Genomic DNA, 25,301 nt, shown 5'->3' with positions numbered 1-25,301 from the left:
TGTTGTAGGTTTTATACTCTGTAGTGTCAATGCATTAGGGTAAAAGAACTGACAAAGGATTGTTTAAAATTAATGAACGATGATGCAATGATAACACTTGATTGTGTGTGCTTTTTGTGAGCTTTTCATTAACCCTTTAAGGGGTGAGATCACAAATATGTAATTAGAATATTCTGACCTGACATTCTAATGCTGAGATAAGAATCAGTACTAGAAATTGAAAGCAACTGAGTTTTGGAAGACTGCACTAATTTTGTGTAAAAACATTTAAAAAAGGAATATTCTAAAGGTTAAACCTCCTTTTCAAAAACATCTTATACATTTGTAATGTTTTCCGCCCCTGAAACTGATCAATATTATTTGGATTTGGATCTTCTCTTCCCACCCATCTGATGCAATTCGGTCAGGAGTCAGCACCAAGTTTCTGAATTACACACCCACACACACACACACACACACACACACACACACACAGAGAGAGACAATGAGTGAGTCCCCCTTAAAACAAGATAGCCCAGAGTGACACCATCAGGCTTTGGACTTGAAAATTATAATTACTCCAACACCGTAAATGCTATATCCTCCTCCTTCCATGACTTTCCAAAATATTTGCACTTAGATAACTGCGTTTTTAAAATTTAATTTTAAAAAATCAACTCTGTAATTAATATGGGAAGTTTGTTATATTTTCTTCACAAAACCCATCGCCAGACAATAGACAACAACTTTTACCCCTGGAGCGAACATGTTGCTGTCTACTCTGGCATGCTGTTCAGTAATTGAATGATGGTGCTTTGATATGAATTACCCAACAAAGTGCTATCAAACTAATTTTGCAGTGGTACTTCCGGCATGGTAAGACGTTCCTACGAACACAGTTGGCGGTGTTGGCAGGTGGGAAGCCGGTGAGGGTATGAGTCCCGATTGTTGCATTAGCGACTCCTACTGGTTGGTCGGGGCACCTGTTCAGCAGGGAGATAGCGTGAACCTCCACGCACGTTACGCTCTCCCAGTGAAACTCCTCACTGTCAGGTGAAAAGAAGCGGCTGGCGACTCCACATGTATCGGAGGGGGGCATTTGGTAGTCTACACCCTCCCCAGACCAACAGAGGATAGCGCATCGACCAGGACTGTGATTCACACAGGGAATTGGTATAACGACTAAATTGGGGAGAAAATGGGAGAAAAATGGCAACAAAAAAAAAAAAGAAAAACTAATTTTGTACACATAATCTCACGAAATTCATTAATTGCAAGTGTGATGAAGTTGATAAAGCCTTTAGGGTGGGGATGAATAATTGTGGATGCTGTAGTTACAGAAATGATAGGCCAAGAATTCCACAGAGATAGTGCCACCGACATATTTTTATGTTTTCACTGGAACTAACACTTAGAACAAACTGAACAGAATAGCTACACAACAACTGCATCAAACATAACCGATCTGTTTGCGTACGATCCCAGCAAACCACCAAAGCTGCTCGTCCTCTGTGGAATTAATATGAAGAGAGCGACAGTGCATAGGCTCTAAGGAGAAGGCTGGTCGAATGTGGTGGATGACTTGGGGCTCTTGCCCCAACCTTCAAGAGTGCTTTGAGAGTCGTCTGGTCTCCCCCACCTCTGCGGTCCAGCCCCTCTTTCGTCATTGCCTCCACACTGCCCACATCTGTCGCCACCTGCTGCTCCCCATCACCGCCACCCAGCCCCACCCATCATCTGAGCCACATCATAAACTTTATAAAACTGACTGACATGTTGGTCACCAGTCGGCACCCTGAGCCGACCAGAGGAGGATGGGTTTCCCCCTTGAGCCTGGTTCCTTCCAAGGTTTCTTCCCATCTGCCACAGGGAGTTTTTCCTTGCCACTGTTGCCTTAGGCTTGCTCCTGTGGGGGTTTAGGCCAGGGTTGTCTGTGAAGCGTATTGTGACAACTGCTGTAAAATACGCTGTACAAATAAAATTTGATTGATTGATTGATTGATTGATTGATTGATTGATTGATTGATTACTTTTTTTTTTTAATGCACTTTTTATTTATTTTACTATTTTTCCATTTCCATGAACATTTAAGCGTTTTTCTCAGTGTTCCCATAATGTCTTGATGCATTTTCCCTTGGTCAATATAACAAAACCACTATAATCTAGAAATACAAACATTGAAATTGATTCAATTGTGTCCTTTATGTCAAGAAAATAGTTTTGCAATATATGGTTTTGTAACCCAGCACTGACTCATATCTTACCTGCCCCCCAAGGAGATATTCAGAGAAGAAACTTTTCAGTATAGATAGATGTTGTGTCTCCCGATCACTCTAGACTGCCCCCAGCTCATGTCCTGGAAGCTTGTCTTTACAAAATACAACTTGGTGAAGTTTGAATAAAAGCATGATAGCTGAAGATGTATTTCCCCCATTGAAACTTTTCGATTTTTTCTTTAAATTACCCAAGCTTATGCAAATCAAACATACAGGTAAACTGCGGCTTCAACAAAGATGGAAGAAAAAATATTACCAAACAAAATCAACAAACATTCAGCCTTACATTTTGTAGTTGTTTTATTGCATTAGGTATTCATTGCATACAGTAGTTGATAATGATTATGAGGAACTTTTATTATTATAAAAACATTTTTTTCAGTTTATAATTGACTGCAGTGTCCCTCTGGTAGTGATGGTGGTAGGGATTATGCAGCCCATACAACACAGTTCAGAGTAAGGATGAGTACCTATGTTTTGATTTGTAAACACATGTCGCATATGTTTGAAACTTGACATATTTTCAATCTGCAGAAAAGTTGGACACAGTAAAATGTCCAGTTTGTTAATTCAACATTAACTATCTATCACTGTATTCCCATTCATTTGATTAAATTTGTCAATTGCTCTTACAGTTCACAGTTAATTGAACATGGTTAAACTTGCCAGTGAACATGATTAAATGAACATGGTTAAACTTTCCAGCCAATCATTTGTGATTAAAAAATGTATTCATTTATTAAATACAGTTAAGTGTATCTTTTTTCTTCTGTACTGCTTTTTAATGGATTCTGTGAATTCTTCTGTCTTCAGTGAGTAAATGATTGGATTAAGCATAGGCGGCAAGACCATCGACAGAGATGCGTTGATAATCCTGATGTTATGGTGAACAATGAACCCGATTGCTCCATAGATGATACATATAGGAAAATAATACACACCTACCAAGATCAAATGAGAGGTGCAGGTTTTCATGGCTTTAAGTCGCTCTGAGGCTGTTGCAATTTTCAACAATGCTCTGGCTATGCAAATGTATGTTCCTGTTATGAACACCAATGGAAGCCAGAAAATCAGAGCAGGCTGAGTTGCACCCATCACAATATTTGGAGTGTAGTCATTGCATGCTAAACGGAATGTGGGTCCGTGATCACAGAAAAAGCTGTTTATCACAGTGGATTTGCAGAATGACAGTCTGTTAATAAAAATTACAGGTATGAGAATGCCCAATCCTGCAATAATCCAAAATATTGTTGTGATCACCAGCATTGATTTGTTTGTAATAATCTCATTGTATCTCAGTGGAAAGCATATAGCGACACATCTGTCATAAGACATAACTGTGAGAGTGAAAGACTGCATAGTGAGAAACGCAAAAACAAAGAACATATTAGACAAGCAGGCCTCGTAAGAGATTAACTGCGATTTAAACAGGAAGGTGTCAATCACTGGAGGAACAATTGCAGTGCTCACACACAAGTCAGACACAGCCAAATTAAACACTGCAATGTATTTTGGACTGTGAAGACAGTGGTCAGTGTAAATCACAAACATGACAAAAGTGTTTCCCAGTACAGACAGAGTATAAACAAAGCACAAGAACATGTAGTAGTATTTTGTGTGGGGAATACCGGACAATCCACTTATGAAAAAGAAGGCAGGATGCACAATGGTGGCGTTAATGAAAGAGGTTGTATTTATGGGGCTCATTGTAGGTTTGTTGGCTCTTCGCTGTCTCTCACTTTTGACAGAACAGCCCCTTAGGACCTGAAAATAAAGAAAAAATGGGCTAACCTACCGTAATGAATTTATCAAACACTACACAGTTAACAATGTGTGGTTTGTCAAATACTTAGAAACATAAACATGCTCAAATTTTATTGTCTTGTGTGTCTCAAACAAAAAAATCAAGAGACAGAATTCCAAGGTTTCATTCAACCTGATGAATCAGTGACTGCAGAACATTCTGTGAATTCTCCTTTGTCATACTTTCAGTGAACAGTTTTGTGACATCATAGAACACATACAAATATTACGTTCTCATTCCATGCTTTTGTCATTGAAAGCAAGAGCTAGTTTTACAGTTAAAGTTTTCACCCATGACCATCTATACAGACTATAATGATTTCTATTTAAATGAATGACAGATTGTTTTTCAGTTACGCCAGGAAGTAGCAGGTTCTATCAGAACAATGCAACGAAAATGATCAACAATGTATAGTGGAAAACACACATATTGAAATATTTTATATTTTACATTTGTCTCAGGAATTTTAACTAGGAATAGTTTGGAACAATATCATGTCCAAACATTCAATTACATTTCTTTTTGCTCTTCATTAAAATTCTTCAATATGCTTTTGAAAATGTTTTAATGCATAGTACAATAGTTTAACAGTCCATTTTCAAAGTGATTTTATTGTTATGCACATCAAGCCGGCTGCTGAATGGCATCATGTTAGATTATATTAATGAAGAAATAAATTAAGGTAACGTAATACTTACCAATAAATGTAGACGAACTGTCCAGACCGCAAGAATTGTCAGTAAGGAAAAATCATGTACAAGAATATGTTTCTATGGTCAGGAAACTAATGCATAGCAGTATGTTACATTAGTAGCTGCACATATCTTGTCTTGATTATGGAATGTGTTTGAAAAGCAAAATGTTGTAGGTTTTATACTCTGTAGTGTCAATGCATTAGGGTAAAAGAACTGACAAAGGATTGTTTAAAATTAATGAACGATGATGCAATGATAACACTTGATTGTGTGTGCTTTTTGTGAGCTTTTCATTAACCCTTTAAGGGGTGAGATCACAAATATGTAATTAGAATATTCTGACCTGACATTCTAATGCTGAGATAAGAATCAGTACTAGAAATTGAAAGCAACTGAGTTTTGGAAGACTGCACTAATTTTGTGTAAAAACATTTAAAAAAGGAATATTCTAAAGGTTAAACCTCCTTTTCAATTCATCTTATACATTTGTAATGTTTTCCGCCCCTGAAACTGATCAATATTATTTGGATTTGGATCTTCTCTTCCCACCCATCTGATGCAATTCGGTCAGGAGTCAGCAGTTTCTGAATTAACACCCACACACACACACACACACACACACACAACTGCAGAGAGACAATGAGTGAGTCCCCCTTAAAACAAGATAGCCCAGAGTGACACCATCAGGCTTTGGACTTGAAAATTATAATTACTCCAACACCATAAATGCTATATCCTCCTCCTTCCATGACTTTCCAAAATATTTGCACTTAGATAACTGCGTTTTTAAAATTTAATTTAAAAAAATCAACTCTGTAATTAATATGGGAAGTTTGTTATATTTTCTTCACAAAACCCATCGCCAGACAATAGACAACAACTTTTACTCCTGGAGCGAACATGTTGCTGTCTACTCTGGCATGCTGTTCAGTAATTGAATGATGGTGCTTTGATATGAATTACCCAACAAAGTGCTATCAAACTAATTTTGCAGTGGTACTTCCGGCATGGTAAGACGTTCCTACGAACACAGTTGGCGGTGTTGGCAGGTGGGAAGCCGGTGAGGGTATGAGTCCCGATTGTTGCATTAGCGACTCCTACTGGTTGGTCGGGGCACCTGTTCAGCAGGGAGATAGCGTGAACCTCCACGCACGTTACGCTCTCTCACTGTCAGGTGAAAAGAAGCGGCTGGCGACTCCACATGTATCGGAGGGGGATATGTGGTAGTCTAGTTTGAATAAAAGCATGATAGCTAAAGATGTATTTCCCCCATTGAAACTTTTCGATTTTTTCTTTAAATTACGCAAGCTTATGCAAATCAAACATACAGGTAAACTGCGGCTTCAACAAAGATGGAAGAAAAAATATTACCAAACAAAATCAACAAAACATTTCAGCCTTACATTTTGTAGTTGTTTTATTGCATTAGGTATTCATTGCATACAGTAGTTGATAATGATTATGAGGAACTTTTATTATTATAAAAACATTTTTTTCAGTTTATAATTGACTGCAGTGTCCCTCTGGTAGTGATGGTGGTAGGGATTATGCAGCCCATACAACACAGTTCAGAGTAAGGATGAGTACCTATGTTTTGATTTGTAAACACATTTTGCATATGTTTGAAACTTGACATGTTTTCAATCTGCAGAAAAGACGGACACAGAGTAAAATGTCCAGTGTGTTAATTCAACATTAACTATCTATCACTGTATTCCCATTCATTTGATTAAATTTGTCAATTGCTCTTACAGTTCACAGTTAATTGAACATGGTTAAACTTGCCAGTGAACATGATTAAATGAACATGGTTAAACTTTCCAGCCAATCAATTGTGATTAAAAAATGTATTCATTTATTAAATACAGTTAAGTGTATCTTTTTTCTTCTGTACTGCTTTTTAATGGATTCTGTGAATTCTTCTGTCTTCAGTGAGTAAATGATTGGATTAAGCATAGGCGGCAAGACCATCGACAGAGATGCATTGATAATCCTGATGTTATGGTGAACAATGAAGCCGATTGCTCCATAGATGATACATATAGGAAAATAATACACAGCCACCAAGATCAAATGAGAGGTGCAGGTTTTCATGGCTGTAAGTCGCTCTGAGGCTGTTGCAATTTTCAACAACGCTCTGGCTATGCAAATGTATGTTCCTGTTATGAACACCAATGGAAGCCAGAAAATCAGAGCAGGCTGAGTTGCACCCATCACAATATTTGGAGTGTAGTCATTGCATGCTAAACGGAACGTGGGTCCGTGGTCACAGAAAAAGCTTTTTATTACAATGGATTTGCAGAATGACAGTCTGTTTATTAAAACTACAAGTAAGAGATCGGCCAGTCCTGCAATAATCCATAATATGGTTGTGATCACTAGCATTGATTTGGTTGTAATAATCTCATTGTATCTCAGTGGAAAGCATATAGCGACACATCTGTCATAAGACATAACAGTGAGAGTGAAAGACTGCATATAGAGAAACCAAAAAACAAAAAACATATTAGTCAAGCAGGCCTCGTAGGAGATTAACTGTGATTTAAACAGGAAGGTGTCAATCAATGGAGGAACAAGTGCAGTGCTTACACACAAGTCAGACACAGCCAAATTAAACACTGCAATGTATTTTGGACTGTGAAGACAGTGGTCAGTGTAAATCACAAACATGATAAAACTGTTTCCCAGTACAGACAGAGTATAAACGAAGCACAAGAACACGTAGTAGTATTTTGTGTGCGGAATACCGGATAAACCACTTATGAAAAAGAACTCAGGACGCACAATAGTGGTGTTTAAAAAGGTTGAGTTTAAGGAGCTCATTGCAGGTTTGTTTACTCTTCGCTGTCTCTCACTTTTGACAGAACAGCCCCTTAGGACCTGAAAATAAAAACAAAATAGGCTAACCTGCAGAAATGAAATTCTCAAACACTACAAAGATAACAAATGTGTGGTTTGTGAAATACATGGCTACATATACTGTTCAAGCTCAGATATATTATCTTGTGTGTCTCAAACAAAACAGTCGAAAGACAGAATACCAAGGCTTCATTCTACCCATTAATCGGTGACTGCAGAACATTCTGTGAATTCTTCTTCTGTCATACTTTCAATGAACACTTCTGTGACATCATAAAACAGATATAAATATTACATTCTCATTCCATCCTTTTGTCTGTGAAAGCAAGAGCTAGTTTTACAGTTACATTTTTCTCTTCCACACATAGAACTTTTATGGCAATATCTATGGACTGTAATGTTTCGTATTCTTATGAAAGACTGATTGCTTTTCAGTTACACCAAGAAAATACATTCTTTTGATAGAAAAAATTCTAAATAATGATCCACAATTCATAGTGCAAAGTATATGTTTTGACATATTTGATATATCACATTTGTCTCTGGAATTTTAACAAGAAAATTTTGGAACATTATCATGTAAAAATATTCAATGAAATATTTTGTTGTTCAACATTTAAATTCTTCAATATGATTTTGTTACTTTTTTAAAAAGCATACTATAATTGTTTTGCAATTCATTTTCAAAGTGATTTTATTGCTATGCACATCTAACAAAATGGTGAATGGCATCATATTAGAATATATGAATAAAGAAATACAATTAAGTACAGCTAATACTTACCAATAATTGTAGACTAACTGCCCAGACAACAAATGTTATTGTAATTGGAAAAATCATATGCAAGAATATTCTTCTATAGTCAGAAAACTAATGCATAACAGTATGTTGCATTAGTAGATGTACATCTCTTGACTTGATTGTGGAATGTGTTCGAACAGCAAGGTTCTTATGCTGTAGTTTTTATACTCTGCAGTGTCAACTCATTAGGGGAATAGAACTGTCAAAGGATAGTTTAAAATTAATGAACTATGATGCAACGATAACACTTGATTGTGTGTGCTTTTTTATGAGCCTTATTTTAACCCTTTAAGGGGTGAGATCACAAATATGTGATTAGAACATTCTGACCTGAACATTTTAATGCTGAGGTAACAACCAGTACTGGGTGACAAGTGTGTGTGGGTGTGTAAGTTTCTGAATTACACACCCACACACACACACACACACCTGCAGAGAGACAGTGAGTGAGAGTCCCCCTTAACACTAAATAGCCCAGAGTGACACCATCAGGCTTTGGACTTGAAAATTATAATTACTCCAACACCATAAATGCTATATTCTCCTCCTTCCATGACTTTCCAAAATATTTGCACTTAGATAACTGCGTTTTAAAAATTTAATTTAAAAAAATCAACTCTGTAATTAATATGGGAAGTTTGTTATATTTTCTTCACAAAACCCATCGCCAGACAATAGACAACAACTTTTACCCCTGGAGCGAACATGTTGCTGTCTACTCTGGCATGCTGTTCAGTAATTGAATGATGGTGCTTTGATATGAATTACCCAACAAAGTGCTATCAAAACTAATTTTGCAGTGGTACTTCTGGCATGGTAAGACCTTCCTACGAACACAGTTGGCGGTGTTGGCAGGTGGGAAGCCGGTGAGGGTATGAGTCCCGATCGTTGCATTAGCGACACCTACTGGTTGGTTGGGGCACCTGTTCAGGGGGAGATAGCGTGAACCTCCACGCACGTTACGCTCTCCCAGTGAAACTCCTCGCTGTCAGGTGAAAAGAAGTGGTTGGCGACTCCACATGTATCGGAGGGGGACATGTGGTAGTCTACACCCTCCCCAGACCAACAGAGGATAGCGCATCGACCAGGACTGTGATTCACACAGGGAATTGGTATAACGACTAAATTGGGAAGAAAATGGGAGAAAAATGGCAACAAAAAAAAAAGAAAAACTAATTTTGCACACATAATCTCACGAAATTCATTAACTGCAAGTGTGATGAAGTTGATAAAGCCTTTAGGGTGGGGATGAATAATTGTGGATGCTGTAGTTACAGAAATGATAGCCCTAGAAATTCATAGAGATAATTCCACCGACATATTTTTATGTTTTCACTGGAACTAACACTTAGAACAAACTGAACAGAATAGCTACACAACAACTGCATCAAACATAACCGATCTGTTTGCGTACGATCCCAGCAAACCACCAAAGCTGCTCGTCCTCTGTGGAATTAATATGAAGAGAGCAACAGTGCATAGGCTGTGTGACAACGCACTCTAAGGAGAAGGCTGGTCGAATGTGGTGGATGACTTGGGGCTCTTGCCCCAACCTTCAAGAGTGCTTCGAGAGTCGTCTGGTCTCCCCCACCTCTGCGGTCCAGCCCCTCTTTCGTCATTGCCTCCACACTGCCCACATCTGTCGCCACCTGCTGCTCCCCATCACCGCCACCCAGCCCCACCCATCATCTGAGCCACATCATAAACCTTATAAAACTGACTGACATGTTGGTCACCAGTCGGCACCCTGAGCCGACCAGAGGAGGATGGGTTTCCCCCTTGAGCCTGGTTACTTCCAAGGTTTCTTCCCATCTGCCACAGGGAGTTTTTCCTTGCCACTGTTGCCTTAGGCTTGCTCCTGTGGGGGTTTAGGCCAGGGTTGTCTGTGAAGCGTATTGTGACAACTGCTGTAAAATACGCTATACAAATAAAATTTGATTGATTGATTGATTGATTGATTGATTGATTGATTACTTTTTTTTTTAAATGCACTTTTTATTTATTTTACTATTTTTCCATTTCCATGAACATTTAAGCGTTTTTCTCAGTGTTCCCATAATGTCTTGATGCATTTTCCCTTGGTCAATATAACAAAACCACTATAATCTAGAAATACAAACATTTAAATTGATTCAATTGTGTCCTTTAAGTCCAGAAAATAGTTTTGCAATATATGGTTTTGTAACCCAGCACTGACTCATATCTTACCTGCCCCCCAAGGAGATATTCAGAGAAGAAACTTTTCAGTATAGATAGATGTTGTGTTTCCCGATCACTCTAGACTGCCCCCAGCTCATGTCCTGGAAGCTTGTCTTTACAAAATACAACTTGGCAAAGTTGGAATAAAAGCATGATAGCTGAAGATGTATTTCCCCCATTGAAACTTTTCGATTTTTTCTTTAAATTACCCAAGCTTATGCAAATCAAACATACAGGTAAACTGCGGCTTCAACAAAGATGGAAGAAAAAATATTACCAAACAAAATCAACAAAACATTTCAGCCTTACATTTTGTAGTTGTTTTATTGCATTAGGTATTCATTGCATACAGTAGTTGATAATGATTATGAGGAACTTTTATTATTATAAAAACATTTTTTTCAGTTTATAATTGACTGCAGTGTCCCTCTGGTAGTGATGATGGTAGGGATTATGCAGCCCATACAACACAGTTCAGAGTAAGGATGAGTACCTATGTTTTGATTTGTAAACACATGTCGCATATGTTTGAAACTTGACATATTTTCAATCTGCAGAAAAGTTGGACACAGTAAAATGTCCAGTTTGTTAATTCAACATTAACTATCTATTACTGTATTCCCATTCATTTGATTAAATTTGTCAATTGCTCTTACAGTTCACAGTTAATTGAACATGGTTAAACTTGCCAGTGAACATGATTAAATGAACATGGTTAAACTTTCCAGCCAATCATTTGTGATTAAAAAATGTATTCATTTATTAAATACAGTTAAGTGTATCTTCTTTCTTCTGTACTGCTTTTTAATGGATTCTGTGAATTCTTCGGTCTTCAGTGAGTAAATGATTGGATTAAGCATAGGCGGCAAAACCATCGCCAGAGATGCGTTGATAATCCTGACGTTATGGTGAACAATGAAGCCGATTGCTCCATAGATGATACACATAGGAAAATAATACACACCCACCAAGATCAAATGAGAGGTGCAGGTTTTCATGGCTTTAAGACGCTCTGAAGCTGATGCAATTTTCAACAACGCTCGGGCTATGCAAATGTATGTTCCTGTTATGAACAGCAATGGAAGCCAGAAAAACATAGCAGGCTGAGTTGCACCCATCACAAAACTTGGAGTGTAGTCATTGCACGCTAAACGAGATGTGGGTCCGTGATCACAGAAAAAGCTGTTAATCACAGTGGATTTGCAGAATGACAGTCTGTTAATAAAAAGTACAGGTATGAGAACGGCCAGTCCTGCAATAATCCAAAATATGGTTGTGATCACCAGCACTGATTTGTTTGTAATAATCTCATTGTATCTCAGTGGAAAGCATATAGCAACACATCTATCATAGGACAGAACTGTGAGACTGAAAGACTGCATGAAGAGAAACAAAAAAACAAAAAACATATTAGTCAAGCAGGCCTCGTAGGAGATTAACTGTGATTTAAACAGGAAGGTGTCAATCAATGGAGGAACGAGGGCTGTGCTTACACACAAGTCAGTCACAGCCAAATTAAACACTGCAATGTATTTTGGACTGTGAAGACAGTGGTCAGTGTAAATCATAAACATGACAAAAGTGTTTCCCAGTATAGACACAATGTAAATAAAGCACAAGAACACGTAGTAGTATTTTGTGTTGGGGATACCAGAAAATCCACTTATGATAAAGAATGCAGGATGCACAATAGTGGCATTTAAAAAGGAGGTTGTATTTATGGGGCTCATCGCAGGTTTATTTGCTCTTCGCTGTCTCTCACTTTTGACAGAACAGCCCCTTAGGACCTGAAAAAAAATGAAAAAAATAGGCCAACCTACTGAAATGAATTTATCAAACACTACACAGTTAACAAGGTCTGGTTTGTCAAATACTTAATCAACATAATCAAGCTCAGATTTTGCTATCTTGTGTGTCTCAAGAGACAGAATTCCAAGGCTTCATTCAACCTAATCAATCCGTGACTGCAGAACATTCCGTGAATTCTCCTTTGTCACACTGAACATACTAAACACTTTTGTGACATCATAGAACACATACAAATATTACGTTCTCATTCTATCCTTTTTTCTTTGAAAGCAAGAGCTAGTTTTACAGTTAAATGTTTCTCTCCCATACGTACAACTCCCATGGCAATCTGTATAGACTATAATATTTTCTATTTAAATTAAAGACAAATTGTTTTTCAGTTACACCTGGCAGTAGCAGGTTCTATCAGAACGATGCAACAAAAATGATCAACAATGTATAGTGGAAAGCATATATATTGAAATATTTGATATTTCATGATTGTTTCATGAATTTTAACGAGGAAAGGTTTGGAAAAATATCATGTCCAAACATTCAATTAAATTTGTTTCTGCTCTTCATTAAAATTCTTCAATATGCTTTTGTAAATTTTTTTAATACATAGTACAGTAGTTTTGAAGTCCATTTTAAAACTTATTTTATTGCTATGCACATGAAGCTAGCTGGTGAATGGAATCACGTTAGATTATATCAATAAAGAAATAAATTGAAGTATTGCTAATCTTACCAATAATTGTTGACGAACTGTCCAGACCACAAAAATTGTCATAAATGAAAATATCATGTACAAGAATATTTTTCTATGGTCAGGAAACTAATGCATAACAGTATTTTGCATTAGTAGATGCACATCTCCCGTCCTGATTATGGAATGTGTTCGAAAAGCAATATGTTGTAGTTTTTATACTCTGTAGCATCAAATCATTAGGGTAAATCAACTGACAAAGGACTGTTTAAAATGAATGAACCATGATGCAATGATAACACTTGATTGTGTGTGCTTTATTGTGAGCTTTTCATTAACCCTTTAAAGAATGAGATCACAAATACACGATGAGAATATTCTGAACTGAGCATTCTAATGCTGACGTAAGAATTAGTACAGAGGTGCGTTCAAGTTCAGCGAACAGAGGCGAATGTTCGTGGCGAACATGTTTTCTTTGAACAGTTAAATTTGAACAGCTTTTTACAAACATTCCAAATTATTTGCATTAAACGTAAACAGACACGGTGACGAGAGCGTTTGTACAGCCGCTTCTGTGATCATAGACAATAAAAAGCTAGCTAGCTAGCGAACAATAATAACATTGGCCAGCATTAGCAATAACATTATTGAAACAAGTGATCACACTTAACGACATCTTCAATTGAAATACCCATCTGGGAACATTTCCCTCAGTTCAGTGTCAATTTTTGTTCGCTGCAAACTACCTTTTCAGACCATTCGCTTATGTTTGCAAACATTCGCGGCAAACACAAAGCTAACGGAAAAAAGTTTGAAATAGTTTGCAAACGTTCGCCTTGTTCGCTGAACTTGAACGCACCTCTGGTAATTGAAAGCAACTGAGTTTCAGAACACCAACAAAGAGATAGCGAGTGAGAGTTTCCTTAACACTAGATAGCCCAGAGTGACACCATCAGGCTTTGGAGACTTAAAAATTATCATTTTTCCAACACCGTAAATGCTATAGCCTCCTCTTTCCACGACTTTACAAAATATTTGGGCTTAAATAACTGTGTTTTTAAAATAAATGTTGAAAAAATCGACTCAGTGAATTAATAAAAGCAGTTTGTGTTAATTTCTTCACAAAACCCCCCACCAGACAATAGACAACAACCTTTACCCCAGGAGCGAACATGCTGCTGTCTACTCTGGCATGCTGTTCAGTAATTGAATGACTTATGCTTTGATATGACTTTCCCAAAATAAATGCTATCAAAATAATTTTGCACATATAATCACACAAACTTCATTCACTGCAAGTGTGATGAAGTTGATAAAGCCTTTAGGGTGGGGATGAATAATTGTGGATTCTGTAGTTACAGAAATGATAGACCTAGATTTCACAGAGATAATTCCACCGACATATTTTAGCATTTTCACTGGAACTAACACTTAAAACAAACTGAACAGAATAGCTACACAGCAACTGCATCAAACATAACCGATCTGTTTGCGTATGGTCCCAGCAAATCACCAAAGCTGAGCATTCTCTGTGGAATTGATAAGCAACTTTTCAGTATAGATAGATGTTTTGTCTCTCCATTGCGCTAGGCTGCCCCCAGCTTATGTGCCTGAGCTTGTCTTTACAAAACTCAACTTGGGGAAGTCTGTGTAAAAGCATGATAGCTGAAGATGTATTTCCCCCATTAAAGTTTTTCGATTTTTTTTTTTTGTTTACCTATGCTTATGTAAATCAAACATACACGTAAACTCAAAGAGCGCAAAAAAGTAATAACAAACATAATCAACAAAATATTTTAGCCCGACATTTTGTAGCTTTTTTTAAATTTTTTATTATTGCATTAGAGATTCATTGCTTACAGCAGTTAATAACGATGAGGAACGATCTTGTTTTATTGTAAAAGCATTTTTTCAGCATGTAATTGACTTCAATGTACCTCGGGTCGGGGTGGCAGTGGGGTTCATGCAGGCCATAATATGCAGTTCAGAGTAAGGATGAGGAGTTGTGTTTTGATTTACAAACACATTTTCCTTTGTTTGAAACTTGACATGTTTGCAGTCTGCCGCAAAGACGGACACACAGTAAAATGTCCAGTGTGTAAATTCAACTCTATCTATCACTGTGTTCCCATTCATTTTATTAAATTTTCTGATTGCCCTTACAGTTCACAGTTAATTGGACGGTCTGTAAAAATGAGCATGTTTAAAAATGAGCAACTTACCAGTCAATCATTTGTGGATAAAACATTTATTCATTTATTCATTACAGTGATGTGTATCTTCTTTCTTCTGTACTGCTTTTTAATGGATTCTGTGAATTCTTCTGTCTTCAGTGAGTAAATGATTGGATTTAACATCGGTGGCAAGACCATCGCCAAAGATGTGTTGATAATCCTGACGTTATGGTGAACGATGGAGCCGATTGCTCCATAGATGATACATACAGGAAAATAATACACACCCACCAAGATCAAATGAGAGGTGCAGGTTTTCATGGCTTTGAGTCGTTCTGAGGCTGTTGAAATTTTCAATAACGCTCTGGCTATACAAATGTATGTCCCCGTTATGAACAGTAATGGAAGCCAGAAAATCAGAACAGGATGTGACCAACTCATCACAACACTTGGAGTGTTGTCATTGCATGCCAACCGGAACGTGGGTCCATGATCACAGAAAAAGCTGTTAATCACAATGGATTTGCAGAATGACAGTCTGCTGATAAAAACCACAGCTATGAAAATGGCCAATCCTGCAATAATCCAAAATATGGTTGTGATCACCAACATCGATTTATTTGTCACAATCTCATTGTATCTCAGTGGAAAGCATATAGCAACACATCTATCATAGGACATAACAGTAAGAGTGAAAGACTGCATAAAGAGAAACCAAAAAACAAAAAACATATTAGTCAAGCAGGCCTCGTAAGAGATTAACTGTGATTTAAACAGGAAGGTGTCAATCACTGGAGGAACAAGTGCGGTGCTCACACACAAGTCAGACACAGCCAAATTAAACACTGCAATGTATTTTGGACTGTGAAGACAGTGGTCAGCGTAAATCACAAACATGACAAAAGTGTTTCCTAGTACAGACACAGCATAAACAAGGCACAAGAACACATAGTAGTATTTTGTGTGTGGAATACCAGATAAACCAGTTATGAAAAAGAACTCAGGACGCTCAATAGTCGCGTTCAAAAAGGAGGTGGAATTTAGGGGGCTCATTGTAGGTTTGTTTGCTCTTTGCTTTATCTAACCCTTTGAACAAAAAACAGTCCTTTAGGACCTGCAAATAAGAAAATTTAGGTTAAGCTACAGTATTGAATTGCTCGAACACAACAAATAAATCAAGAGACAAAATTCCAAGATTACATTCAATCCATTATTTAGTGACTGAAGAACATTCTGTGAATTCTTTTTGCCATACTTTCAGTGATCACTTTTGTGACATCATAGAACATATACAAATATTATATTCTCATTCCATACTTTTTTCTCTGAAGGCAAGAGCTAGCTTTACAATTAATTTTTTCTTTCCCATATCATGTCAAAACATTTAATGAAATATGTTTTAGCTCTATATTCAAATTCTTCAATATTCTTTTGTTACTTTTTTAAAAACGCATTATTATAACAATCCATTTTCAAAGTGATTTCCTTGCTATGCACTTTAAGCTAGATGGTGAATGGCATCACATTAGATTATATGAATAAAGAAATACATTAAGGTACTGCTAATACTTACCAATAATTGGAGACTAACTGTCCAGACCACAAATGTTGGCAGTAAATCGAAAAATGATTTTTCTATAGTAAGGAAACTAATGCATAACAGTATGTTGCATTAGTAGGGTGTACATCTCTCGACTTGATTATGGAATGTACTGGGAAAGTAAGGTTCATGTACTGCAGTTTTTATACTCTGTAGTGTCAATTCATTAGGGAACTAGAACTGGCTAAGGATTGTTTAAAATAAATGAACTATGATGCAATGATAAGGCTTGATTGTGTTTGCTTTATTGAGAGCCTTTCTTTAACCCTTTAGGGGGTGAGATGACAAATGTGTGATTAGAATATTCTGAACTAAACATTCTAATGCTGATGTAACAATCGTTACTGGTAATTGAAACCAATGGAGTTCTAGAACTCTGGCTTACAGTATAATTTTGAAATATTACAGAAAATAAATATTCTATGGGTTTGACATCCTCAACAAATAGAAAAGGCACACACAGGACAATAAAATCAACAAAGGTGAGTCACACACAAAGGTGATCTCCATCTACAAGAACCTATCCTAGCATGCAGTGGGCAGGAATATACCCTGGACAGGTCGTTAATCCATCAAAGGGCCCACACACCATTTACTCGCACACACATACCTATGGGCATATTAGACTCTCCAAATAGCCTAACCTGAATGCCTTCATTTGGACTGTGGGAGAAAACCCATGCGGACACAAGGAGAACATGATGACTCCACACAGAAGGCTGGGGTTCAAACTTGGGACAGTGCTTCGAGTAATTATCGCTGCTCTTCCTAACTTTTACATTTGTATTCTAATTTTAGACATTATTATTATTATTATTATTATTATTATTATTATTATTATTATTATCGTTATACCCTGCTATCTTGTGAATGGGGAAATGATAGCGATGGACCTGCACCTGCTTCCCTGCTTTATCCTGAATCAGCGACAGAGTTCGCGATGAGCAGTGCAGAGTAGGTGTTCCAAACCGCAGGTGCAAATGGAGAAAAGGAGAAATAAATATAAAATCTAGTATCTAAATATTTAATATCATTTTTTCAGGACACTTTGAAGACCCTATGACTGAGGCCTAGGATTTCATCGTAAACTTTCATTTTACCATTTCGCAGGCACGTTTCCTGGAATGTGACTGGTTGCCTGCTGAGCCAATTGGAACAAAGAGGCACACAGACTTCTCCTGTGGACTTGGGTCTGGGGCTCAGTTTCATTTCACATAGGCCATATCATTTCACATATGCCAAGCAAAAATTTACTACAGAAGAAAATCATCCCTGTGTTGGTCTCTGCTGTTTGTAGTTGGGTAATAACATATTGTATCTTAATCTCTGATTTGTAAGGTGAAAACTACAGGTCCTAGCCTGCACTGGTGTTGGGTGCCTTTATTGGCTGAGCCATTCAGGAACCCTGTGAACTTGTCTTGTAGTTCAGACACAGTCAAAGCATAAGCACATATATTTTTTAACTCTTTGAAGAGTAGTATTTATTTATTTATTTTTATTATTATTATTTGGAATGTATTTTCAAGATTTTAAGTCAGTGTTCTGGAACTCTGTTGCTTTCAATTACCAGTAGTGATTGTTACATCGGCATTGGAATGTTCAGATAAGAACATTCTAATCACGTACTTACACTTTAAAGAGTTACAGTAATGACAGGAGACTTTAATTAGTTATAGGAGTTTCCTGTGATGCAATAGCTTTTTACAAGGTTTAGAATTTGTTATTTTTCAGCTTTTAATGGAAGGGAGACGGCATATCCAATGTAGGGAACAGGGAGTCCGACTGACCCTTAGTAAAATCTGTGGTATCAGGTAGTGATGTGGAAGTGATATTTGCCGTTTCATCCGAAAATGGGCTGGTTTACTATATGATATCAGCGACTCACTGATTTGAGCAAATAATTGTGTTTTGATGTTAGGACTATTTGATTGGTTTAAAAAAAAGGCTGTGTTTCACAACACAGTGTAGCTCCGCCCCAAACGAGGTTCTGGAAGCCTCTTCCATCACTAGCATCAGGAGCCCTAGCACACACAAGCGCACCATTGGTAAACGCACAAACATCCAGAACGCAAGCAAACATGCTTTCATGCTGCAGTTTATAGTTTATCCAAACTTCAGGCTTTATTCATGTGGTTTGGAGATTGGATGGTGTAAGAAGGGCATCTGAAGGGATTTAATAGGCTTGTCAATCATCTCTACAAACAAAGACAATTACATCACCCCACTGCCTCTGGGTACCAGTCTGACCGAGCATCATTTGTCTCAGGTGCGTGATCCTTAATTGAGCTGCTAATGAAGAGATGTTGACTCTTTTCTAACGACTCTTGAGGACTTTGACAAAGCGCATGCCCGTGAGACCACTGTCATCCTTCAGCTCATTAGTCTAAACATGCGTTCAGTGGATGAGACAACAGCGCTGCATTTTTTATTTATTTAGATACATTTGTTTTAACAGGCATCCTCATCTAGAGCAACTCACACAAGTTATATTTTTGTATATTATTAGTTCATATTGCTGAATATTTAGTGAAGCAGTTCATGTTAATTATTCTGCTCAATGGCAAAAATGGCAGTGCCTCATCTGGGATTTGAACCAGCAGATCTGTTGTCACTGCCCCATTGCACCTTTAATTCAACTAATAATTAATAACGGCTCCCTGTTATTAATAACAGCCCCCTCACGGGATACTCCCATTAACAGCGATACTAAGAGTGGAATCCTACATTGTAGCACATTGCCACAGAACCAAAAGCATCATGATGTCTTTTCAACAGTGAATTGGCATAGCATCTGAGCGTGCCAGGGGTGGTGTTTGATTGCACTGGCGAATCCCAGGAGAGAAGGTCTGCAGGAAGAAGACGAGCCTCTCTGCCACGAGCCATAAAGAATGGTGTATGTCTGGTGGTGGAGTGGACACTTGTTTTATAAGCAAACTTAATTTGCTCGCCCCCTTTTGGTGTAAAGCAGTGGTCTCAAACTCAGCGCCATTGAGGGCCGTGCGTATGCTGGTTTTTATTCCAGTCTCAGATCTTGATTATATAATTAGTTCATTTATTTGCTGAATTAGGGATGCAGGTTTGCACATAATGGTGACCCGGCGTCTATGGTGACCCACATTGTGACCCAAATAAAAACGTGCCTATATTCTGTGCTTCAATGCATTTAAATACATATGGCTGGATGAGTAATTGAACTCAATTAAGGCAGCATTAATTGGCTGGAATTAAAACCTGCATACACACGGCCCTCCATGGCAACGAGTTTGAGACCACAGGTGTAAAGAGTGCTTTGCCAATTTGTCCTTAATAGAGCAGTTGGGCCCGTTCCACCATCCCTTCAGACATGGGACGGCAAGGAGGTGTTCTAGTTTTTATCAATTCCAAGCCGGGTGCGCAGTTCCTCGACAAAATCTGAATCAAACTGACGTCCGTCCCTGGTCTGCGGGAACGCATTGTGGTGCCCCGTGTTGACTAATTTGTGTAGTCCTAAAATCAACACGTTGATTTGATTTTGATTTAAAAAATTTCTAAATCAAGGCCTTGCTTGTGCCTTGATTTAGGCCTATGCTTTAGAGGCGGAGAAATTCCACGCAAGAATCGACCATCGCTCATCATGTGATTAGGATTATGTGTTCAGAAGAATGCATAATCAGCCACACTTATAAAATATTTGCCCATTATTCGGGTTTCCAGTTCCTATTCACTCCCACTCATTTTCCCCGACCTCGCCAAAATTGATCATTTTAAAACACAAACCAACTAAGGGGGATAATAGGTTGACAAAAGAAAGTACTAATGTCATAAGGTTTTCATACTCAGTTTAGCTATAAACAAAGAAATTCTTTTCAGACTGGCTACTGCATAGAAATACAGCAAAGCCAGTTACGTTTTTTTAAAGCACGCACCAATGTGAATACATTATCCTGCATCACTTCAAAATAACTTCCAGATCTTTTTCTTTCATAAGGCAATAAAAGTGTTGAAAATACACCGGATATTCAAAGAAGCCTCAGACTGGACAGCCAGGAAGAACATGCGGTTAACAGGGGTAAGCTTCACAAAAGAACTTGTACAAAAGTCAAATATCCCTTTAAAAGTCAGGCCAAGTTCCGAGTCCTGAGCTTTAATTCAAATCATCTGATGACTTCACTACATACTATATGTGAGTTATGGCCAGAGCCAGGGTAACATTGAATGAAAAGTAATTTAGTGCAGGCATGAGGCCTACGCCAGTTTGTGTCTGTGTCAACACTGTAGGAGAAAACCGTTGTCTCATGCTGTCACTAATGGACATTGCTATATCGTTTGTACAGAACTACTCAACTCAACTACTTTGCTCAGGAGTTTCTTGAAGATATTTATGGAGCATCAACAACAACGAGACAGCTCCTGTTTGTACGTTTGACCGGTAATAATGAACCCTCTTTTAAAGTCACTCAGATCTTTTTCTTCTCGCCATCTTGATCCAAAATCAAGGGCAACCAGGCCTGCTCTGCATTTTTATACATGCCACAGAGCATGATAGGTTGTTAATTGCTTAATTGTATCTTGCAAGACACCTGTATGGAAGCACCTGTGTTCGTTATGTTTCTCTGCCCATTTATTCAAGTGTTTCCTTTAATGTGTCGCCCGTCTGGATGTTTCCTTCCAGCACATGTCTGCAGGCTCAGCTTGTCGACTGCAGCGCTCAAATAAGCAGTCGTTAAAGAGCGAATATTTCACAGGTGATAATGCGGCCTCCTGCGCTCTCCTGCACCAGGAGTGAGGCTTGCAGGAATGAGCAGGGCTGGGGAATACAAATGGCTGTTCAAAAAGAGGAAACATTTAACAAAGGGTTTGATTGGCTTGTTAACAGCTCGTTAACAAGCCAATTAAATGTGCTCTCAGCAGTGGTAAGGTGGAACACCGGGTAAATTAGATACTACTAGATACTACTGTTAATAACAACAACAACAATAATAATAATAATAATAATAATAATAATCATAATAATAATAATAATAAATACAACCAAGTTGGGTAGTTTTTATATCAATCACTGTATTCCCATTCATTGAATAGAAATTGTTAATCGCTCTTACGGTTCACAGTAAATTGAAGGATTTGGAAAAATTATTATGGTTAAACTTGCCACTGAATCATTTGCGAATAAAACATTTATTCATTTATTCCATACAGGGATGTGTATCTTGTTTCTTCTGTACAGCTTTTTAATGCATTCCGTGAATTCGTCTGTCTTTAGTGAGTAAATGATTGGATTCAGCATAGGAGGCAAAATGGTCGCCAGAGATGTATTAATGATCCTGATGTTCTGGTGAATGGTGGGTCCGATTGCTCCATAGGTGACACATACAGGAAGATAAAACATACCCACCAAGATCAAATGAGAGGTGCAGGTTTTCATGGCTTTGAGGCGCTCTGAGGCTGCAGCAATTTTAAATAACGCTCTGGCTATAGAAATGTAGGTGCCTATGATAAAAAGTAATGGAAGCCAAAAAACGAGAACAGGAGATGACAGGCCAATCACATTACTTGGAGTGTTGTCATTGCATGCCAAACGGAACGTGGGTCCGTGATCACAGAAATAACTGTTTATCACAATGGATTTGCAGAATGACAGTCTGCTGATAAAAAGCACAGCTATGACATTAGCCAGTCCTGCAATAATCCATGTTATAGCTGTGATCACCAACATCGATTTATTAGTCACAATCTCTTTGTATCTCAGTGGAAAGCATATAGCGACACATCTATCATAGGACATAACAGTGAGAGTGAAAGACTGCATAGTGAGAAATGCAAAAAAAAAGAACATATTAGTCAAGCAGGCCTCATAAGAGATTAACTGCGATTTAAACAGGAAGGTGTCAATCAGTGGAGGAACAAGTGCAGTGCTTACACACAAGTCAGACACAGCCAAATTAAACACTGCAATGTATTTTGGACTGTGAAGACAGTGGTCAGCGTAAATCACAAACATGACAAAAGTGTTTCCCAGTACAGACAGAGTATAAACAAAGCACAAGAATATGTAGAAGTATTTTGTGTGGGGAATACCGGAAAACCCACTTATGAAAAAGAACTCAGGATGCACAATAGTGGCATTTAAAAAGATTATTGAATTCAAAGGGATCATTGTAGGTTAGTCTGTTCCCCACTGTTTCTCACCCCCCTGAAAAAATCCTTTAGGACCTGAAAATAAAAATGATGTTACTATTATCTACAATACTGAATGCCCCAAATATTATAACATTAACAACAGATGATTTGTCAAATACTTAGCTACGGAAACATCACTAGCTCCGATTTATTATTTAAATATTGTTGATTATTGTATATTTTAATAGATGTTGCGTGTCCCAGTTTCCTAGTTCCCACTTCTAGGTTTTTTGATGAAATATATTTGTTTCTGCATAAGGTTTATTTTTCTTAAAGATACATTTGTTACTTTTTTAAAACACAGTCAAATTATTTAAGATTCACTTGTCCCTTAGTATAATTTCTATACACTTTGAGCGAAGCAGAAAATTGCAGCCTTTGAAATAAATAAATTAAGGAATGCATTAAGGTACGCCTAATACTTACCACTTCCTTTTGGCAAACTGGGATGGACCAAATTTGTTGTCAATGTTTCTATTTCTCGTATAGAAGGACTCTTTTTCTATTGTTAGGAAGCCGATGTCTTTCGATATTTCTCTTTTAGTATATGTATATATATATGTCCTTGAACTTGATGATAGTTCATTTGGAAAAAAAACTGTGGTGAGTCAAAGTGTTCACTGTTGTTCTTATATCCTGGAGCGTTGACACACAACATTACACCAAGGGAACAGGACACAAAAAAATGCTCATGTCTAATTGGTGCAACATGACACAATGATGGCAATTGATTTTATGTTCCGTGCTTGGGATTATTTATTTGTTCATTTAGGGGACCATGTACCACAGGAATGGTTTGTTTTTTCCCCCCTCTCTCCTCAAACAACTGTGACCTGCTATTTATAAAAAATAGTTACTTTTCTAATGGTTATGTCAAAAAAATGGCCATGGGAGGATTCAGTGAATTTGCAGCAGCCATAGCTTGTCACAAAAATGCCAATAATTCCAAAGCCGTTACACCGAAGCCTATGAAACTTTTCATTTGCATTGACAGCAGGATCACCGCTCCAGCCTTAAAGGCTTAGCCCAAGTCAAACATGTAATGGGTTATAGAGGTACAATATGGAAAATTCACTACAAATCACTGCTGCACCAGAGAGGTCCCAAAGTAGATGCATAGGCGTCCAAGAACTGCAACCCTCAAGGGGGACACTCTGTACATACAGGCAAAAACCATGTAGGTTTAATGATAATACAATAAAAGCAATTTCATTGCAAGATAGATTATTGCGTAATTCAGGTATTTGCATAGAATTGCCAAATCCTGAACCATTTCCAATTCATTACAACGTACAGAGTTCGCATATTTGTGTAAAACCATTGTTACACATTTAGGATATTTTCATGGAATTATGTCCAATTACATTGCATAAGGATTTAAAAATATACAATAAAGTTGGCAGATGCCTCATAAATAAATTTATCTGCTTTCTCAAACCTGCACATGACGTGCCCCCTTCCGGCTCATTCCGGCTTGTCCACAGAACTCAGCTTCTGTTCGACATCAAATTCTGTGGACTGCAGTGGTTTGACGTTCACGTATATCAGAGGACGGAACGTGGTCTTCTGTGCTCTCCTACACCGAAAGTGAGAGTCAAACGTCCCAGTCAGTCGTTCACGATTGAAACGTATATTCATTTATTTCTTACAGTGATGTGTATCTTCTTTCGCTTGTACAGCTTCTTAACGGATTCTCTGAATTCGTCCGTCTTCAGTGAGTAAATGATTGGATTCAGCATCGGTGGGAAGACGGTCGCCAGGCACATGTTCATAATCATGATGTTCTGGGGAATGCTGGAGCCCAGTATGAAAGAGATGCATAAAGGAAAATAATACACACTCACCAAGATCAAATGAGCGCTGCAGGTTTTCATGGCTTTGAGGCGCTCAGAGGCCACAGCAATTTTCAATAATGCTCTGGCTATAGAAATGTATGTGCCTATGATAAACAGTAACTGAAACAAATGAAACACCAGAGGATACGTCCAGCCAATCACATTACTCGGAGTGTTGTCATTGCAAGCCAAATGGAACGTGGGTCCGTGATCACAGAAATAACTGTTTATCACAATGGATTTGCAGAATGACAGTCTGCTGATAAAAAGCACAGCTATGACATTAGCCAGTCCTGCAATAATCCATGTTACAGCTGTGATCACCAACATCGATTTATTAGTCACAATCTCGTTGTATCTCAGTGGAAAGCATATAGCGACACATCTATCATAGGACATAATAGTGAGAGTGAAAGACTGCATAG

The 25,301-nt window shown here is 37.9% G+C and overlaps 5 protein-coding genes across 5 annotated transcripts; all 5 read right to left on the bottom strand.

Moving 5' to 3' along the window:
* Positions 1-2,941: 2,941 nt before the first annotated feature.
* Positions 2,942-4,004, bottom strand: LOC135262454 (olfactory receptor 52K1-like). Its single transcript, XM_064349473.1, has one exon. The coding sequence runs from the start codon at positions 3,960-3,962 to the stop codon at positions 2,988-2,990; it is 975 nt and encodes a 324-aa protein (XP_064205543.1). The 5' UTR covers positions 3,963-4,004; the 3' UTR covers positions 2,942-2,987.
* A 2,601-nt stretch (positions 4,005-6,605) lies between these two features.
* On the bottom strand, positions 6,606-7,577 carry LOC135262453 (olfactory receptor 1F1-like). Its single transcript, XM_064349472.1, has one exon. It carries the CDS (start codon positions 7,575-7,577, stop codon positions 6,606-6,608), a length of 972 nt encoding a protein of 323 aa, XP_064205542.1.
* A 3,792-nt stretch (positions 7,578-11,369) lies between these two features.
* On the bottom strand, positions 11,370-13,280 carry LOC135262452 (olfactory receptor 52E4-like). The gene is made up of 2 exons (XM_064349471.1): positions 13,151-13,280; positions 11,370-12,401 (listed from the first exon to the last, which is right to left on the bottom strand). The coding sequence occupies exons 1-2, from the start codon at positions 13,205-13,207 to the stop codon at positions 11,370-11,372; spliced, it is 1,089 nt and encodes a 362-aa protein (XP_064205541.1). The 5' UTR covers positions 13,208-13,280.
* Positions 13,281-15,007: 1,727 nt separating this feature from the next.
* LOC135262450 (olfactory receptor 1F1-like) lies at positions 15,008-16,978 on the bottom strand. The gene is made up of 2 exons (XM_064349470.1): positions 16,856-16,978; positions 15,008-16,396 (listed from the first exon to the last, which is right to left on the bottom strand). The coding sequence occupies exon 2, from the start codon at positions 16,333-16,335 to the stop codon at positions 15,361-15,363; it is 975 nt and encodes a 324-aa protein (XP_064205540.1). The 5' UTR covers positions 16,336-16,396; positions 16,856-16,978; the 3' UTR covers positions 15,008-15,360.
* Positions 16,979-21,953: 4,975 nt separating this feature from the next.
* LOC135262449 (olfactory receptor 52K1-like) lies at positions 21,954-23,687 on the bottom strand. Its single transcript, XM_064349469.1, has 2 exons — positions 23,468-23,687; positions 21,954-23,074 (listed from the first exon to the last, which is right to left on the bottom strand). The coding sequence occupies exon 2, from the start codon at positions 23,016-23,018 to the stop codon at positions 22,044-22,046; it is 975 nt and encodes a 324-aa protein (XP_064205539.1). The 5' UTR covers positions 23,019-23,074; positions 23,468-23,687; the 3' UTR covers positions 21,954-22,043.
* Positions 23,688-25,301: the final 1,614 nt, after the last annotated feature.

Source organism: Anguilla rostrata, chromosome 9 (genome assembly GCF_018555375.3).
Source record: "Anguilla rostrata isolate EN2019 chromosome 9, ASM1855537v3, whole genome shotgun sequence".
NCBI lineage: Eukaryota > Metazoa > Chordata > Actinopteri > Anguilliformes > Anguillidae > Anguilla > Anguilla rostrata.
The sequence above is the reverse complement of the archived record's forward strand: the minus strand, read 5'-3'. Positions and strand labels throughout refer to the sequence as shown.

Coding starts and splice junctions, on each gene's coding strand:
- LOC135262452 (XM_064349471.1), bottom strand. CDS start 13,207: ATGATATTTTCATTTATGACAATTTTTGTGGTCTGGACAGTTCGTCAA. Junction 12,402..13,150: donor CAGTTCGTCAACAATTATTG/GTAAGATTAGCA, acceptor ATTTTTTTTCAG/GTCCTAAGGGGCTGTTCTGT.
- LOC135262449 (XM_064349469.1), bottom strand. CDS start 23,018: ATGATCCCTTTGAATTCAATAATCTTTTTAAATGCCACTATTGTGCAT.
- LOC135262454 (XM_064349473.1), bottom strand. CDS start 3,962: ATGAGCCCCATAAATACAACCTCTTTCATTAACGCCACCATTGTGCAT.
- LOC135262453 (XM_064349472.1), bottom strand. CDS start 7,577: ATGAGCTCCTTAAACTCAACCTTTTTAAACACCACTATTGTGCGTCCT.
- LOC135262450 (XM_064349470.1), bottom strand. CDS start 16,335: ATGAGCCCCCTAAATTCCACCTCCTTTTTGAACGCGACTATTGAGCGT.